At 40.1% G+C, this 19,182-nt stretch overlaps 1 protein-coding gene across 2 annotated transcripts; it reads right to left on the bottom strand.

Moving 5' to 3' along the window:
- Window positions 1–619: 619 nt before the first annotated feature.
- LOC127800823 (heat shock factor-binding protein-like) lies at window positions 620–19,169 on the bottom strand. 2 transcript variants are annotated; one of them, XM_052335659.1, is made up of 5 exons: window positions 19,069–19,169; window positions 2,144–2,197; window positions 1,635–1,658; window positions 1,494–1,536; window positions 620–931 (listed from the first exon to the last, which is right to left on the bottom strand). In XM_052335659.1, exons 1-5 carry the CDS (start codon window positions 19,069–19,071, stop codon window positions 789–791), a joined length of 267 nt encoding a protein of 88 aa, XP_052191619.1. In that variant the 5' UTR covers window positions 19,072–19,169; the 3' UTR covers window positions 620–788. The 2 variants fall into 2 exon arrangements, with proteins under 2 accessions (XP_052191619.1, XP_052191617.1); XM_052335657.1 differs by having other exon boundaries at window positions 2,144–2,200; window positions 19,069–19,153.
- Between the last annotated feature and the right edge of the window lie 13 nt (window positions 19,170–19,182).

Raw genomic sequence — 19,182 nt, forward strand, 5'->3', positions numbered from 1 at the left:
TTTCTAAGGTACGAACATAAACATTTATTAAATGGGTGAATAAAGCGATTCACTACCGTTCATGTTACATGCCTATTCCAGCAAATTCTGACATAAAGAGTTGGCAATATATTAATATATATTTTCTTTCTCTTGTGTGGGACGATAATTGATAATGTTTATTGGGAGTTGCCAAGACGTGTCTCTATCTATCAATTTCGGACAGCCAATACCCCCAATGAATTGGCATCCTACCACCACTTGGCAGTTTCAGCATCTTCAAGGCAAGCAAAGCCACGCCTCACGCGTCTCCATCATCATCATCATCATCACATTCATATCAACTCAAAAGGCTGCGTGCATACGCAGCAGCTTATTTCATTTCTTTAAAAAGACTAACACCCAACACACCCACCCACCCACCATTTTCCCATCTCATCACTCCGACCATAAAAAGAAAAATCAAAGCTGCATCCTCAATTGAATATGAAATTCATCCGATCAAGTTGCCATCATTTCCTCTTGTGATTTGTACCAAAAATGCATAATTTGAAGATCCAGTTCATTGGCATTCAGAGTCGATGGTTTTAAGAACCCGAAACCAAAACTACGGCAAATTATCACCAAACCTCGCAACACATTCACAACAGCGGCAATGCTCTATAGAGTAAAGGCACCAACATATAAGTCGCTCAAACGCCTCAACCACAATCGGAGTACAAGAATGAAATTTAGTTCCAAAGTTTAAAAAATATTGTAAGAAAACAAATCTGGCCAGAGAACCCAACACACAATGCTGTCAATCATCTTTATGCCGAATCATCAGCTGCCTTGGGATCTTCCTTTGTCTTCAGGGGAGCAGAAGGAGAAGGAGACCCTTCTTGCCCCATCTCTGCCCTCAATTCGTTGATGCTCTGCTCCAGCTCGTCTATCCTGTTCCCCATCTCATCAAGTGCATCGCAGTTAAGGAATCGAATACCTCAGTATCATTGTGTATCAATAAGGGCAAAAAAGAAAATGTAATCCAGCAATTATAAGCGTACAATCTCTTGGAAATATTCCGGTTGGAAGCCAGTTTTCTATTTTGCATTTGGCATTCCCGTTCACCTCGTATGAGAGAGAGAGAGAGAGAGAGAGAGAGAGAGAGAGTACAATATTCTCGTATCATTTACATGAAAGTGCACTTGAATTATTTAGCATCCCCATCCCCACATAGTAACTGTAATAGAAATAAATGAAGTCGTTGCCAGAAAAATAGTACTCCATCTGTCATGGAAAAACATTAAGTGATGGGTACCGATCTTTATGAGTTCCCCTTGGTGGCCCAGACACAGTATGGAAGAATTTTATGAATCTTTTAAAGCAGATGAACTGAAGTGCCACAAATGGGGGAAAAGGACAAGCGAAGTATTAAATGCGTAGAAACACCAAAGCAATCATTATAGTTCCTGGGGTCATCAAGCACTGAATTCACTACTATAATGAAGTTAACATGGACAGATTAAAAAGGATATTCTTTGAAATGATGGATTCGGACATTGTCTGAAACCTAGATTGCTGCATTAAGTTCAAGTGTCGGCAAATAAATTGAGTTCAATGGAAGTGGAACTATTCCAAATGGAAAGCCTCAAAATTTTGAGAAGTAACATACTTACCATTTGCTGCAGAAGATTTTGCACCTGAAAGAAGCAATAAAAAAAAATTCACTTAGTGCTGTGGCTTATTATCTTTAATTATGCAGCAACAACTTGGAAAAAGGAGAAAGAAAAAAGAGACCCCACATAGTCGAATTAAGGTTTGTGATCGTTATTGTTGTGAAAAAAAGGAAAATCATGGCTATTATAAAATTTGGAACAAATGTATTTTTTATTACATTTTCATCCATAAACAAACCAAAGTAGGTTGAACTCAAGTTGTTTTCCCATTAGCAGGTCTTCAGCGAGCCCACAGCTTCCCCCAAGTTAATTCATGTAGACACCCATAACCACATGAACAAGAAAATCTTGACCTCCCACCCTACCAAAGGAACATCCCTTTACTTTGCCATTCTTATAGCCGCATAGAGGTGGTTTTCTTTAGTAGTGTTGATTCTAAATAAGAAACAATTGGTAAGAAACATAAACTACAAAAAACTTTTGCATTTTCTCATGGCAATGAAACTTACGAATATAGTCATATCAGCAGTACTCTGTTTGGGATCATCTGCATCATGCCCATCCTGCTGACAAAAAAGTGAGTATTAAGTCAAATGTTGCAGCATGTATACAACTACTGGATGTGCACATACTTCTTGTTAAAACATACACACAATAAAAGTCAAATGTTGCAACATGTATACAACTACTGGATGTGATATGCACTTCTTGTTGTTAAAACACACACACAATAAAAGTCAAATGTTGCAGCATGTATACAACTACTGGGATGTGCGCATACTTCTTGTTAAAACGCGCACACACAATAGAAGTCAAATGTTGCAACATGTATACAACTACTGGATGAGCACACGCTTCTTGTTAAAAACTTCATTCTCAGTCAATTGAAAAAACTCAGATCAGTACACAAGTTAAAGCTTTCAAGTAAATCAAATCAAGGAAAAAGTACTTATTTGCAGCTTCTTAACACCCTGTTGACATCTTGCAGTGGAAAAGTTACAGTTCAAGACCTTTATAGCAGAAAATTCAAGAGTTCTGACTAGTTTGGTTTTGATATGCTAAAACATATCGTGAACAACCAAACATGAATGAAATAAGAATGAAACAGTGAAAACAGGACATATTTGGAAGGTCCTGAACATTTTCTAAATCTGGGAGAGTGATCCATACAACAAGAGGTAGAAAATGATTTCATGTGAGGAAAATATTTTCTGGATTTTTATTATTTAGTATGGATTTCTCTTAAAACAATGTTTAATGATTTTTTTTGGAAACACATCCTCTCATCTTGGTGATGAAGATAGAAGCTAAACTGCATAAAGTTTGTAAGTTTGTACATTGAAACATATTTGAATCCTATTCTTAAGGATTTTAATTTTTTGATATTTTATTGAATTCAAATGGGGGCACTTCCTTATTTACATGTATGACTTAAGTAATGTTACTTAAGACCTACATGTAAATAAGAATGAAACAGTAGATAGACAAACTAGATTAAAATCTCAAGCATTCTGAAGCCTTTAGTAGATCCCTACAATCGATTCTCCAAGTGGACAGCAGTCAGTCAGCTATCAGACTCTAATGTTACATTTTTTTTTTTTCCAATTTAGACCAGAAGCCAAAAATTACTGATTTTTAACGGAAATGTTGGGCAATGACTAGAGGAGCATATCCAATAAATTCTAGCTATAAACAAACCATTCTTAGCTGATGATTTACAAGCAAAATCACAATAAATCAAACAAAAAGATTAAGAGAAAATTCTAAACATTCAAGTTCTTCATTTTTATTGTTTTCATATTCCTAGGCTCTTCTACAATATCCTTATATTGAGTGAGCTTCATTATTTTTATTAGATCTTTTGGGAGACCATTCATCTGTATTCTTTACTCCTAGTAGTGTGAGAGTTCATTGGGAGGATTTTTGCAAGTGCTAGCAACAAATCAACTAGCAAGGATTTTTTAAGCATTTCTGTGATGAAACTCTTGGGTATATTTTTGGAGAGTTTTTGGGATAGAAAAACTATTGTTGGTGAGTCAACACCAGATTAACTGGCGGTTGTATCTCGTGGTTTCAAGATAATGCATTGAAATATGTAGTTGGAGATAGAAGAGTAAACACAGATTAGGGATTTGCCAAACCATTATAAATCACCATGTTTTCTCTCTCTATCCCAATATTCATTTATTTTATATTCTTCATTCTAGTTTAAAAACATTAATTAAAATCTTTATAAACCCAATTCAAAGAAATAGGCTTGCTAACCCAATGAATAAGGAACATTGTTGATGCTAATGTCAGGTACTCAGATCTGACAGGTAAATTCTCTGCTAATTGAGAGAATTTAGGGCAGAAATTAGCAAGAACTTGGAGAGAGAATCGGAAAACGAGAAAGAGCAGAGATTGGCGAGAGAGAATCAAGAGAGAAAGACAGAATGTTCTTTGAAAATGTACTCCGATAATGCTTGCATTCAGTTAAGTTCAACATAGGTGGTAGTTAAAGATTTGGCACTAATGAGGCTGCCATGTCAAATATACAACCTTTAGTAGCTTACTACAGTACAACTACTATAACTACCAAGCCAAATACCCCTCATACAAATATTAAGTTCCTGACAATTCCCCCCCCCCCAAATTTCTTGTCCTCTAGAAATGGAGAGAAGGCAGGCAGCTTGAGGGAACTGAATGATATATTCCCAAATATTGTTGTCAGGATGACAATGTGTCCATTGAACCAAAACTTGTGTTAAAGGAGAACCATGTCTGTATATCACCCTTTTGTCCACAATTAAGGCAGGTTCCCCTGCAGGAGAAGCATCAAATGCAAATGAGGGCAAAGACAGACTAACCGGCTGTGTTCCCACTGATTTTTTAAGCAGTGACACATGAAATATCGGATGAATATGAGTGTCAAGAGGCAGCTGGAGTTTGTAATCCAGAGTCTCAAACTTAGCTAAAATGGGAAAAGGGCCATAAAATTTAGGACTTAAATTGGAAACTTGCCCATGAGAAAGAGCCCATTAATGGGAGTGTTTCAACTTACGATAAACAATATCTCCAACTGCAAACTCCCTTGCACTGCTTTTCCAGTCAGCAAACTGCTTCATTCTATTTTGAGCAGTTGCTAATTCCCTGCATGTCAACTGCAACAGCGGCAACTGAGGTTGGTTCCAAAGTAGTAGGTAGATGGGGAGACTTATAACCATATAGAGCTTCAAAAGGGAACATTTTAACGGAGCTATGGTAGCAAGAATTGTACCACCAATGAACCAAAGAAAGCCATTTGTGCCAAACCCGCGGCAGTAGAAAATAGAGACAATGGAGGTAAGTCTCCTAACATTCGTTGACCCTTTCCTTTTGTCCATCAGATTCTTTATGATAGGCAGTAGACAAATGCAACCTTGTGCCCAAAGATTTAAAGAGCTCCAGCCACAATAAGCTTGTAAAAACCTTATCCCTATCATAAACCATGGAATGGGGAATTCCATGTAACTTGACAATATGATCCAAGAACATACTGGCCACTTCCTGGGCTGTATGTGAGAGACTGAGAAAGTGGGCAAATTTAGCAAATTGGTCCACCAAATCCATGGATATACTTGTCCAAGCTTGTACAGGTGTCGCCAATGGCTGTAATAATCCAGGACTGCCACTGTTTCATGCTTACAACGTTGGTAAACATCACAAGCCAACACAAAATCCATCACATTTTCCTTTAGATGTGGGAAATAAAATAGTTGTTTCACCTTATGATAAGTATTTCTAATACTTTAATGTCCTCCCAAAGGTGATCCATGCAATGCTTGCAGAATTTTATCCTTGAGTTGATCACAATCTCCTATCACCAATCTGCCATGAAACCTGATTAAGCCATTAACCAATGTGTAAACTGGTCTACTAGAAGAATCAATATTCAATTGCTCCAGTAAGTCCCTAGACCAGTCAGCTAACTCATAACTAGCAGTCACCTCCTGTAACCAGTCAAGAACAATGGTAGTAATGGCAGCATTGGTCCCTTCTTCAAAACATCGGAATAGAGAATCAGCAGCCATGTTCCCCTTTCCCCGTCTATATTGAATAATATAATTAAGGCCCAACAACTTAGTCATCCCCTTCTTTTGTAATTGAGTATACAGTTTTTGCTGTAATAAGTATTTTAAACTTTCATGATCAATCCTCATAATAAAATGACTTCCTTCCAAATAGTGTCTCCACTTGTCCACAGCTATTAAGACAGCCAACAATTCCTTATCACAAATGCTTAACCCCAAATGTTTAGGGGCTAAGTCTACGCCTATAAAAGCTATTGGCTGACCTTCCTGCATAAGAACAGCCCCCACTCCCAGTTTACTCGCATCAGTCTCCAATACAAATGGTTTATTAAAATCTGGTAGGGCCAGGACTCATGGCTGTTTTCAGCTTTTCAAAAGCTTCTTCTGCCTGAGGATTCCAATTAAAATTGTCCTTCCTTAGCAATTCTGTGAAAGGCTTACTTATAATTCCATAATCTCTAACAAATAAGCCCAAAAATCCCCTTACAGACTTTACATTGGTAAGTCTCGGCCAAGAAAGCATTGCAACCACCTCTTTAGGGTAAGCGCTCACCCCTTGATCAAAAATTATATGCCCCAAATATTCCACCTGCCTTTGAGAAAAAGCACACTTTGACTTTTTCATATACAATTAGTTAAGTCTAAGAACCTCAAACGTAGTTTTAAGGTGGTCAAGGTGTTGAACAAAAGTAGGGGCTATATACAAGAATATCATCAAAGAAAACTATGATGAAATCTCATAAATAGGGCTCAAAAGTTTGGTTCGTAAGGGCTTGAAAAGTGGCTGGAGCATTAGTTAGCCTGAAGGACATCACTTTGAACTCAAAATGACCTTGGTGGGTGTGAAAGGCTCTTTTAGGAATGTCTTCCGATCTCATTCTAATTTGATGATAACTGAATCTTAAATCAAGATTGGTAAAAATAGTGGCATGTTTGAGTTCATCCAAAAGGTCCTCAATAATATGAATGGGAAACTTGTCTTTGATTGTTATGGCATTTAATTGACGACTATGCAAAATTGCCAAAAGCCTTCTTTCTTTTTTACAAGTAACACTAGTGAGGCAAAAGGGTTACGGCTGGGTTGGATGATGGATTTTTGTAACATGTCCTTTACTAATTTCCCAATTTCGGTCTTTTGTGTTGGTGGATAATGATAGGACCGAATATTGATAGGTTCAGTATGAGGTTTAAGTGGAATAGCATGATCAAACAATCTTTTAGGCGGTAGGGTTTCTACAAAGAGGTCCTCATACTCAACTAAAAGCATGTGTAAAGAATCAAGCTCATGTACCTCCCATTTTTGCAGAGAATGGCTGCTGACAGTCACATAAAATTCACAGGATTTCTCCTGCAACTCCATTTCTTCAAAGGCTTGCATGGAGAATAACTGTGCCAGCTTGTTCTTCAGCATCTTCTGCAGTCTTTTTCCTGTGATAATCTTGCATAAGCCTGTGTCTAGGCAGCAGGCTGCCTGCAAGAGTCAACTTCCTCCCATCTTTCTCAAAGGTGACTTCCAATTTGTTGAAGTCAAAACTGATTGGACTGACTATTTTCATCCAATCTATGCCCAATACTATATCACAGCCACCAAGTTTTAACAACCTCAAATCGGCTGCAAATCTTTCCACTTGCATTTCCCACTGAAAGTCGATACAAGAGAACTTGCTGAGCACCATACTGCCATTAGCCACAATTACTGATAGAGGTTGGGTGCTTGTAAGCATGCAACCTAGATTCTTGGTTGTATTTTCATCCAAGAAACTATAGGTGCTTCCACTGTCAATCAGCACCATTAGTTTATGATTGTGAACCTTCCCTTTACCTTTATTATCTTGCTGTTTGCTAATCCTCTTAAAGCATGCAGTGATATTTCTCCATTATCTTCTTCTTCGATTTCAGTTGCAGCCACTGGAATTTCCTCCATTTCCTCTTCTCCTTCCAACAATAACAATTGTCTTTTACATTGATGTCCTGGCATGTATTTATCTCTATACTTATAACACAAACCGACTTGCCTACATTGTTCAACACTACCAAATTTTCCCCCCTGTAGGCTGATTTGAAGTAACAGTCAGATGAACTGTTATATCCCTGTAATTCTGGTTGTTTTTGGCTGCTTCTCGATTAGATCTGCAATTCACTGCCACTAAATGATTCCCCTGCTGACTGGCATATGAATTTGTTCCTCTCACATGAATTCTCTGCTTCTTAATCAAAGCTTCTACAGTAAGCTCCTGTAACCTGGCACTTTCACCTGCCGGTTTCACAATCTTAGGCTGCATCATCTTAACTGTAGGCCTCAATTCTTTGCTCAAGCCACTAATAAAGCTTGAGACCAAATATGGCTCAGATAAAAAAGGATTGAGATTCAACATTAAGGACTTAAGCTCCTCAAACTTCACCTGATAATTCTGGACATAATTCTCCCGCCTCAATTTGTTGAATTCCTCCACAACATCCGTCATATTTCTGTCCCCAAACCTTTCACAAAAATCCTCCACAAAATCTGTACATCAGCAGTTATCTCGTAACCGAATCCATCCTTGAAACCAAGCATCCGCAACATCATTCGAAAAAGCAGAGGCTAAAGTAATTATCTGCTGATACGAAATATTATACAAGATGAAAAGCTTTTGACAATGCCTAATCCACCACCTAGGGTTTCAGCAGTCAAACATTGGTATCTCCAGCCTTGACAATGGAAAATAAGGCTGATTAGATGCAACCTGTACTTCCTGCCTTCTTTCAACAGCTCTCTCAACTATAGTTTCTCTTATTACAGCATGTTCAATTTCGAACTACAAAGAACCAGCTGTCCTAGGAACTGTTCCATTTCCTTGGAGGATTGGATCAGGCCATTCCTTAAGAGGAAAATCATTTGGAAAACTCACCTGAGGCAGTTTGGAGAACATAAGCATGAAGCTGTCCAATCTTCTTGCTAATCCGTCCATGGAAGCCTTAAATTTCCTGTCCAGCACAAGACTCGCATCATGATTTCGACTGGATCCAGATTCCAGCAAATCAACTCAAGCCTGGAGATCAGAAACAGTCACATTAACTTGTTGCAACTATCCTCGAATTGCTTCATCGGAGTTCTGTCAGCCATGGCAATTTTCTGACAAACACTGTATCAATAGCCAAGGACTTGTCCTGATATCAAAATGTTAGATCCTTGTCATGTTCCTAGGGTTTAAGCTAGGGTATTTTAGGTAGAAATCGAGAATATAGAGAATTTGGAGGGAGAATTAGATAGAAAGAGGGAGTTAACATCAAGGATATAGGGAGAATTGCAGAGAGAGAGAGAGAGATTTAGGGAGAAATCCGAGGGAAACAAGAGGGAACTTGAGAGAGAATCTGAGAGAAAATTTTGGAAATCAATTATCATTCAAAACCTCCGTCTTCTCTAACCTACGTAGCCTATTTATAGGCTTTACATTAAAGGTACTAATAGCTACAACAAAAGAGTACAACCAAAAGAGAATTACATATAATATAATATTACTATTATATCCTTGAGGGATCCTTGGGGGAGAGACAATTCCCCCCTCCTTGAGAGAGTTCTTGTCCCCAAGAACTTATAGCGACTGGCCACTGGTCTCTTCATCCAATCCCTATTTTCTCTATCAAATTTATTCCTTTACCTTTTTTGTTCTTTTCTCTTACTTTCCTTTTCTTTTGCTTTTCCTTTTCTTTTTCCTCAACAGTAACATATTATAATTTATTGCAACACCAAGTCCAGCCATCCACCTATTCCCTATTGCAATTGAAAATAGTTCCAATTGACATATCATTCCTTCAACCATATCATTTCCAATCATATAAAGGAATTCAAACTTCTTTGCAGGCAAAAACCTGATTTGACGTTGCAGCTCTCCAACTGAAATATGAATAATCGAGACAGCAAAAGTCTTGTTCCCAACATCTTTTACTTCCTAATTGTTGTGTACACTAAAGGTTCACTTTCAGCAGATTTTCCCTCCAGTGGAACCTCAATAACTTCTTTAGCAATTACCATTCCTTTCTTGTTATCTTGAATTGCCTAATCCAATTTAGGTTTCTCCTCATTCCTTGCAACTACTATCCCCATTCTTAGGACCTCATCAGCCTTATTTATGAGCAATTTCTTTAGGGCCAATATAAGGTTGTTTCGATCCAAATTCTCAATCGGAACTTCTTTGACAGTATATGGAGAGTCAAAAATTTGATCTGGCCTAGGATAGCTGTCGCAGGCATACCTCTCATCAGCTGCATGAAAGCTATCTTTCTCGCAATCCTCCTCTTCCAATGCTACTTCATCAGCTTCCTGCACTTAGGGGTGTGCTCGGTGCGGTTTGGCCGGTCTGAACCATTTTCAGCAAGCCAAACCGCTGGTGCGATTTTCCAATCAAACCAGACCGCGGTCTGGTTTGGGTGCGGCCAAACCGCACCGCATTTGCGATCTGATTTGGTGCGGTTTATCGCGATTTGAAAATAACTATTGACAACATATAATATATTATAAAAATATTAGATAGAATAATTATATATTATTATAAACTATTATAATCTGTTGGTAATTATAATGTTATATATTATTATAAACTTGTTATATATTTTTATAAAAATATAGGGTGATTTTTATAATAGTAAAGGTTGTAGGGGTTGTTGGGGTGATTTTTATAATAATATATTTTTTATATTTTCTTGAGCGGTTCGGTTTAAAACCGAACCGCCAACTATACAAACCGCAAACCATGCAGTTTGAACAACCACCAAACCGTTTTGAACCGCCAAAAAAAAAAAAACAACCAGTTTGGTTTGGTTTGGTTTGGCCGGTTTCCGCGATGCACTGGTTTTTTTGAACACTCCTACCTGCACTACTTGATTGGCAGTCTTAGAAGTACCATCAGTCTGTTGGCTGGCTACTTTTAGAATAATTTTTAAGCTGCAGCCCATGCTCTCTAAAAATGGCTTCCAGCGCTGATTCTTGCAGCCTAGCCTTCTCCGCAACCTGTTTTACAGTGACAGGATGCATCATTTTCACCGTAGATCGTAGCTCATCATTAAGTCCTCTAATGAAACTTGATACAAAATAAGACTTCGTCAAGGTTAGGTGAGAATTGAGCATAAGCGACTTCAATTCCTCAAATCTAACCTGGTAATCCATAACCAAGCCCACTTGTTGAACTCCTCATCGCAACTCTCATTATCAACCTGATCCTTTGCAGGTAGTTCATCCACTTCTTGCTAACTAGAGGTCCTAGGAAGGATTCCACCTCCAGCTGAAATCTGTTCTGCAGTGGATCTTGAATAAAGATCCACTGGTATTCTAACTTGAAAGATCTTTGACATCAAACCCGGTAAGTCGTCCATCTTTGGTCGAATATAGCAAATTCCGTCTCAAACCTGTACTCCATCTCCAGAGTTCAATTCCTTTGAAAATTTGCCTCCTAACTTCAGCAACCTAAATTCACCGAAACCTGAAATCAGTAAAACTAGTCCGCCTCTCTACAGTTTTGAATGCCTAGAATTTCAGTCGAGACTCGACTTGTAAGTATCGCCTCTAGATAATCACCTGGATTATAGCGCCTGTAATCTGAGTCACCATCCTAAATAGCACTCACTATTGTTTAGTGATCGCTCAAGATCCGCTTCCGACCTCGCCTTTCTTCTCGCCTCAACCTCAATTCCGCAGCTAAGGTCCACCAGCTCTGATGTAAATTCCTTCCTGACGGCTTGCCTAGTTCACCAGAATTTGCCAGCTCTATTTTTGCTAGATCGACAACAAAAATTAACAACCAATAGTCAACCTCCTACTTCGCCTTCAAGCTGAGAGTGCCAGAAATTGAGAAATCAACAATCCTGAATTGCTACTAACAGCAGCCTTCCAATTCTAGACCTTGATCTAACTGTGGCCTCATACAAGTATTAAGTTCCTAATAGCTACTGACAAAAACAACCTTCATAAACTGTTACTTATTTAGTAATAGAAATATGCAACAAGAAACTTAGTAATATAGCACAGCAAATAAAGTTCCTTTTGGCAAGTAACACAATCTAATTTGATAGTACTGAATGAAATAGCTGATCAAGTAATTATTTAACAGTCATCCTTATTAGAGTTGAAATTCTAGACATTTGAAATTACCCTCACTTGCAAGTTAGTTAGCAGCAAAATATCATAGAAGGTGGAGACAGTATTATGTCTTGAAGTCATTGCAAAATAGAGACAGATAAACAGGCAGGCACAAAAGAGGTAGAGACGGAGGATTATTAATGACAGACGTTCAGTAAATACCAGATCAGATTAAGACCTAGAGCTTAATATCAGTCAAGCAAAACTCAGAGTACCAACCCAGTCTATGAGAAAGCTGCCTACATCTTTAAGCCTCAACGCAAGGCATTACCCATGGTGGTTTGGAGGTATGTGCAAGCTTAAAGTAGGCCATTAACTCCAATGAAGATGTCACAAAACCAAGGGTAGTTTGGTCAAGGCCCTTAAAATTCTATAATTCATTTATGTATTTTTGCATGCAATTAGGCATTAGCAGCCGTTAGAAGGCTGTACTATGGTGGGGCCACCTTTTAGAAGGACCCCAACTGCTTATATATATATATATATATATATATGTAAGGGCCATGCCCACAACAAGCATGCAATGAGAATAGTTTGAATTTCTCTCTCTCTCTCTCTCTCTCTCTCTCTCTCTCTCTCTCCGATAACACAAGAATTCCTCTCGAAATTTTGCCAAATAGCCTTGTCAGTGCCTCCGGTACTAACAATTGGTATCAGAACCACCGATCACTGGCCGGAAAACATGGCGGAAGGAACCCGCATGAAGCAGATGGAATCGAGGTTGGACGTTATCAAAGCTGGTTTGAGGCATAGCCACGAACAAGTGGATGAGAGGCTAGAGACTATTGAAGTGGGAGTTCGAAATACCCAGGAGGATGTGAGCCGCATCCGAGCTTACGTATTGGAGGTCAAAAGAGACATCAGGGAGGACTTCTCACATCTAAGAGAGGAGTTCTTCGGGCTAAGCCAGCAATTGAATGCTGCGCTAGCCATCTTCTCTAGGCAACCAAATGCCAGCTTGCCGATGGATTTCCCACTAAGGGCAGTTGTGGTGCCAATCATTCCCGAAGTGAGGGGAAGACAAGAGAGGAAGGAACGGGAGGAGCTTGTAGCGAAAGCAACGTTGAGAGACAATGTGATTAATCAGCCCAATTCTCCCATGCCGAAGTTGGAGATTCTAGTGTTCGAATGGGAGAAACCCAGGTGGTGGATTAGAAGATGCAAACGCTTCTTCTACCACTACAGGGTGGTGGAAGAGAACAAGGTGAATATGGCGACTGCTTACCTCAACGACATAGCAGATTCCTAGTTCCAGAGTTGGAGAGGGAGGAGGAATGAGTGGACAGGGCTAGAGTTTGTGGAGGAATTTTGTCCCCGATTTGGTGAAAGCAGTTTGACAAATGTGGTGGAGCAGTTCAATAAGCTAAAGTAAGAAGGAACGGTGGAAGAATACCAGACCCGCTTTGAGGAGCTCAAATCGACACTTAGTCATGCTCATCCAACCTTAGATGAGCAATACTTTGTATTGAGCTTCCTTAGCGGATTGAATAACGAGCTTAGGCCAATGGTGAAGATGTTGCAGGCAGCTACAATGAGGCAAGCAGCAAAGAAGGCCTTAGTCAATACTTTGTATTGAGCTTCCTTATTGACACTTAGTCATGCTCATCCAACCTTAGATGAGCAATACTTTGTATTGAGCTTCCTCAGCGGATTGAATGACGAGCTTAGGCCAATGGTGAAGATGTTGCAGCCAGCAACGGTGAGGCAAGCAGCAAAGAAGGCATGTTTACATGAGTTGTCTTTGGAGGCTTTCGTGAAGAAGCACAAGATCTCTCAAAAGGGATCGGGATGGGGCTAGCATAGCTCTACGAGAGAAGGGTACAAAGGAAACAGCCTGCAAGTGAATAGAGGAGGTTACGCACCAAGAGCTCCAATCCAAGCTACCCCAATAAGGTCCCTCACCCTAGACCAAAAAAGACAAATGGGACTTTACTTCAGGTGTGGTGAGAAGTACACCCCAGGACACCAATGCCGAAAACACCTGATGCAAATGGAAAGAGAAAATGATGAGGAAAAGGACAAACTAGAAGAGGACTTAAAGGAGAATGAGGCCGAGGGTGAGGTTAATGAAGGAGAGGAAGGGGGACAGATTTCCCTCCATGCTTTCGAAGGGTAACCCTCGGAGAAGGTGATCAAGATTAAAGGAACTGTGGGAAGGAAGAGACTAGTGATTCTCATCGATAGCGGGAGCACACATAGTTTCTTGGATGAAAACACAGCCAAGGAACTTGTATGTGAGCTGCAAGCCACTATACCCCTATCAGTGACTGTTGCCAGCAGCCACAGAATGATCAGAAGGTATAGATGCCAAGGATTCACTTGGAGAATACAGGGGTATCAGTTTTTTGTAGACCTAAGGATTCTACAGCTTGGGGGGTGCCATATAGTGTAGGGTCTTGACTGGATGAGAATTGTGAGTCCTTGATATTTGATTTCAATACTTTAGAGGTGACGTTCGAAAAATAAGGAAGGAGGTTAACGTTGGCCAATTACATGGAAGAAAGGGACTGCAAGGCCATTTCAGGGGGTCACCTGCAAAAACTATTTGAACAAGAAGAGGAAGCCATAGCTCAGTTGCACTTGGTGTATGCGGTGGAGGTGGAAAATGGGTGCAAGAAGCGAGGCAAATCCAGGGGAAAGGATAACTAGTGGTTCAAGATAGAAGCCCTCATTGATTCTTCAAGCGAGGTAACTCTTAATGATTCCTTACAAACTCTCTAGGTTGAATTTGAGGACTTGTTCATTGAACCTTCATCTATGCCCCCTAACCGTCCCCTAAAGCACACCATTCACCTTAAACCTAATACAGAGCCTGTGAATGTCCATTCTTACAGATACTCTCCTTTCCAAAAGGCGTAGATTGAACGTTTAGTTAAGGACATGCTTTCCAAAAACATCATCCAACCAAGTCAAAGCCCTTTTGCATCCCCTATTTTTCTTGTTAAGAAGTAGGATGGGAGCTGGAGATTCAGTATAGACTATAGGCAACTCAATTCCAACACCATTAAAAACAAATTTCCTATCCCAATCATAGACAATTTGTTAGATGAATTAACTGGTGCAACTATATTTTCAAAGTTGGACCTCAGATCTGAATGGGCTGCCCAGATATACCTAAAATCGCATTCCGCACCCATCAAGGGCCATACGAATTCTTGGTTATGCCCTTCGGCCTAACTAATGCTACTGCGACTTTTCAGGCACTAATGAACCATGTTTTCAATCCCTACCTCAAAAAATTCATTTTAGTCTTCTTCGATGACATCTTGGTATATAGTCCTACCATGGAACAATACCTAACCCATCTCCAAACCACCTTTCAAGTCCTCAAGTCTAACAAGTTGTTTGTAAAGAAATCTAAGTGTACCTTTGCTGAAAGAAAGGTGGAATACTTAGGGCACGTAATAACATGAGGAGTCACTATAGACCCCAAGAAGATCATGGCAATGGTGGAGTGGCCAACACCCAAAACAATCAAGGAGCTCAAGGGATTTCTTGGTTTGACAGGGTATTATAGGAAATTTGTTAAAGGATATAGGGTGATTAGCAAACCTTTAACAAAACTGCTTAAGAAGAACGAATTTGAATGGAGTGACAGGGTTGAGACAGCCTTCAATGCTCTCAAGGAGGCAAGGACCCAAGCACCCATATCAGCCCTACCAAATTTCACCAAGTCTTTCATCTTGGAAACGGATGCATGTGACACAGGAGTGGGAGTAGTCCTAGTCCAAGAGGGGAGGGCAATTGCTTTCCTCAGCCAAGCCTTAGCTCCCAAACACTTGGGACTAAGCATTTATGACAAGGAATTGATAGCAGTCCTCAAGGCCGTAGAGAAATGGCAATATTATTTGGAGGGAAGTCCATTTATTATCAAAACCGATCATGAGAGCCTCAAGTTCCTAGGGGAGCAAAGGCTGCACACTCAACTACAGAGGAAATGAGTGACAAAGTTGTTGGGATTGGATTATACAATTCAATATAGGAAATGGGGGAAGGAGAATATCGTGACTGATGCACTGTCAAGAAGGGAGGAAAAGAGGGAGTGCCAAGCAATATCAGCAAAAGTTCCAGATTAGGTCAAGGAGGTGTCTGGTAGTTATGAACATACACCATGGGCTAGGGACCTGATGACTCAATTAGCAGTTGGACCACTAGAACACAAGGATTATACCTTGAAGGCAAGGTTGTTAAGGTAAGAGGGGAGATTGGTAATTGGGGAGGACAACCAACTCAGAACAAGGATCCTACAAGCTCTACACTCATCACCCATTGGAGGACACTCCGGCTTGAACGTTATCTACAACAAGGTCAGACAACTATTTTATTGGCGACAAATGAAAAAGGATGTTACTTCTTTCGTGTTGGGATGTACTATTTGCCAAAAATGTAAGCATGAACAGGTTCCAAACCCTGGCTTGCTTCAACCCCTGAAAATACCAGAGCAAGCCTAGCAACAAATCTCAATGGACTTTGTGGAGGGGCTTCCTAGGTCTGAAGGGAAGAGCACTATCCTAGTGGTGGTGGACAGGCAGACTAAATTCAGCTACTTCCTAAGCCTGGCCCACCCTTTTACAACCCAGGAGGTGGCTCGACTATTGTTGGATCTTGTGATTAGGGTGCATGGTCTACTAATGTCCATCACCTCGAATAGGGATAAGGTGTTCTCTAGCAACTTCTGAAGGGAATTGTTCAAACAATTGGGGATAGGGTTGCACGTGTCTTTAGCATACCACCCTGAGACAGATGGGTAAACCGAACGTGTTAACCAATGTCTTGAGACCTACCTAAGGTGTGTATGTTTCTCCAAACTCGATAGCTGGAACCAATGGCTGCCCCTAGACCGGTGGTGCTACAATTCTAATTACCATAGCTCCCTCAAAAGGTCCCCTTTTGAGACGCTATTCGGTTACAAACCCCCACTGATCCCAGCAGTGATGCACTACTCACATGTGGAGTTAATAGTAGACCAGCACCTAACGCAAAGACAGAAAGCCCTGCAAATCATAAGGAAGGAGTTTACAGTGGCACAAAATAGAATGAAATAGATGGAAGATTGGAAAAGAAGCGAGAGGAGTTTTGAGGAAAGGGATATGATGTATCTAAAGGTGAGAAGATTCCAACAGCATCTATTCACTGGACAGACCCCATCCAAACTAGGCCCAAAGTATTTTGGGCCGTTTAAAGTGTTGGCCAAGATAAGGAAGGTTGCTTACAGATTGCAACTCCCAAAAGGGATGGGAATCCACCCTGTCTTCCATGTGTCGCTACTGAAACGGTCAGTAGAATTCAGTAGGACCCCATAACTCAATTAGCTCAGATTTGCCAGTGTTAGAGGAAGACCTTCCAAAGGAGACAGAACCCTTGGCCATGCTAGATAAAAGGGTACTTCATCATAATTCTATGCCAATCACATAGGTATTGGCACAATGGACCAACTGTCACCTGGACAACACTTCATGAGAATACCTTTCGAAGCTGCTCACTTAATTTCCCCAAGTAACCAGGCTACCATAAATTTCTTGTGGACAAGAAATGTCTCTAAGGGCTCATATTGTCACACAACCAAGGGTAGTTTGGTCAAGGCCCTTAAAATTCTATATTTCATTTATGTATTTTTGCATGCAATTAGGCGTTAGCAGCCGTTAGAAGGCTGTACTATGGTGGGGCCACCTTCTAGAAGGACCCCAACTGCTTATACATATGTAAGGGCCACGTCCACAGCAGGCAAGCAATGAGAATATTCTAAATTTCTCTCTCTCTCTCTCTCTCTCTCTCTCTCTCTCTCTCTCCCCCTCCCCGATAACCCAAGAATTCCACCTGGAATTCTGCCAAATTGCCTTGTCAGTGCCTCCAGTACTGACAGAAGAGAAGCAGTGGACTTTGGTTAAATTGTAGAACGAACTATGGGCATATGCGTGAGGCATCCATATACTAGAAAACAAGGACGACATCATAAAACTGACCCGGTAATCAATAAGAACAATATGGCCAATCCTGGATTGAAGTGAAGATGGAATCTCTGCAAATCTCTGAATGGAACCATTACTAATACCTTCTATGCAGCGAATACTACAGTGGATCAATCCAAAAATGTTATGCACTTAATCGGGTATGATTTATTTCTCAAAATGTTCCAGCAAGACATCGAAGGTATTAAGTAACTGTAGATGCATTTAGCACTTGAGTTTTTAACAAAACTACAGAAATTATGAAATCCCCTGTTATGGCTATTTAAGGCATGCAGCTATAAGAGATTTATGTTAGAGATATTTATACTTAATACTTCATGTGTTCAGCCAGGAGTTCAAATTGGCCCGTTGCTTCCAATAAATTCTGTCATGCAGGCCATTATTGTGTCTCACTACCTCACAATGTATTAGAAGTGCTTGTCAACATAAATCATATATAGCTGGCCGCTTTAACTAGCCATTACGCTATATTGCCTTAGTCAAACATCAACACACTTCCACATCATTGCTTATACACGTGGCAGTGACAGGAATTTATCTCCCAAAACTGTTGTTCTTAATTTCGTATAGACATCTTTCTTATTGAGACAAATAATTTCACAAGGCCGCACTGCTCACTTAAAACAAGGGAAAGCAAAACAAAATCCTAACTTCATTTAATAATTTTATAAATGCTTAGACAAGCGAATATATGATAATATCTCTTGCAACCTTACCCAACAAAAAAAAAAAAAAAAAACATTGATTTCGGATTTTTCTATGACATATAATTTGTCAATTAATTGACTAACTGTTTTAATTTCGGAAATTGGGCAAGGCATTTCCGAATGTCCAAATCCATTGATAAAGTGCGGAGTAAGAAACGCAATCTGAAACCATACCCCAACTCAACACCTATCCTTCCTTCGTGAGTGGTTAAAACTGGAAGGTACAGAAACGATCATTTTCAAACTAGTCCTCAAAGTTCACCACACAAAGCCAAATAGCAAGGTAGAGGTTCGTTTTCCACAGTCGGACATAGCTCGATTAGTAATTCCTCTACTCGTTCTGCTTAATCAAACGGAAAGAAAACGACAATAATCAACCTAATTAGCACTGTCATTTGCAGATATAACGTCGAAATCGGATCAGATTCAGGTGTCTCCAATCATGGATGCAGAGACGAGTCCAGATCCAGCGTAATGAAATTACTCAAACCCTAAGGAAAGGCAACAGACGACACTGAACCGAGATTCATCGAACAGGTAATGCAAGCAAATACGAATACGCATGCTGCGGGATAGAGGGAGAGAGAGTACCATTGTTTGGCGCAGTTAATGGCGCGCTTGTTTCCCAAGTTCCAACAAGGAGAAACGACAAGCCTGAACTGAATTCATAGGGCGGGGGCGACTGAAATTGCCGTTCCTATTTGT

This window comes from Diospyros lotus, chromosome 4 (genome assembly GCF_014633365.1).
Source record: "Diospyros lotus cultivar Yz01 chromosome 4, ASM1463336v1, whole genome shotgun sequence".
Taxonomy (NCBI): Eukaryota; Viridiplantae; Streptophyta; class Magnoliopsida; order Ericales; family Ebenaceae; genus Diospyros; species Diospyros lotus.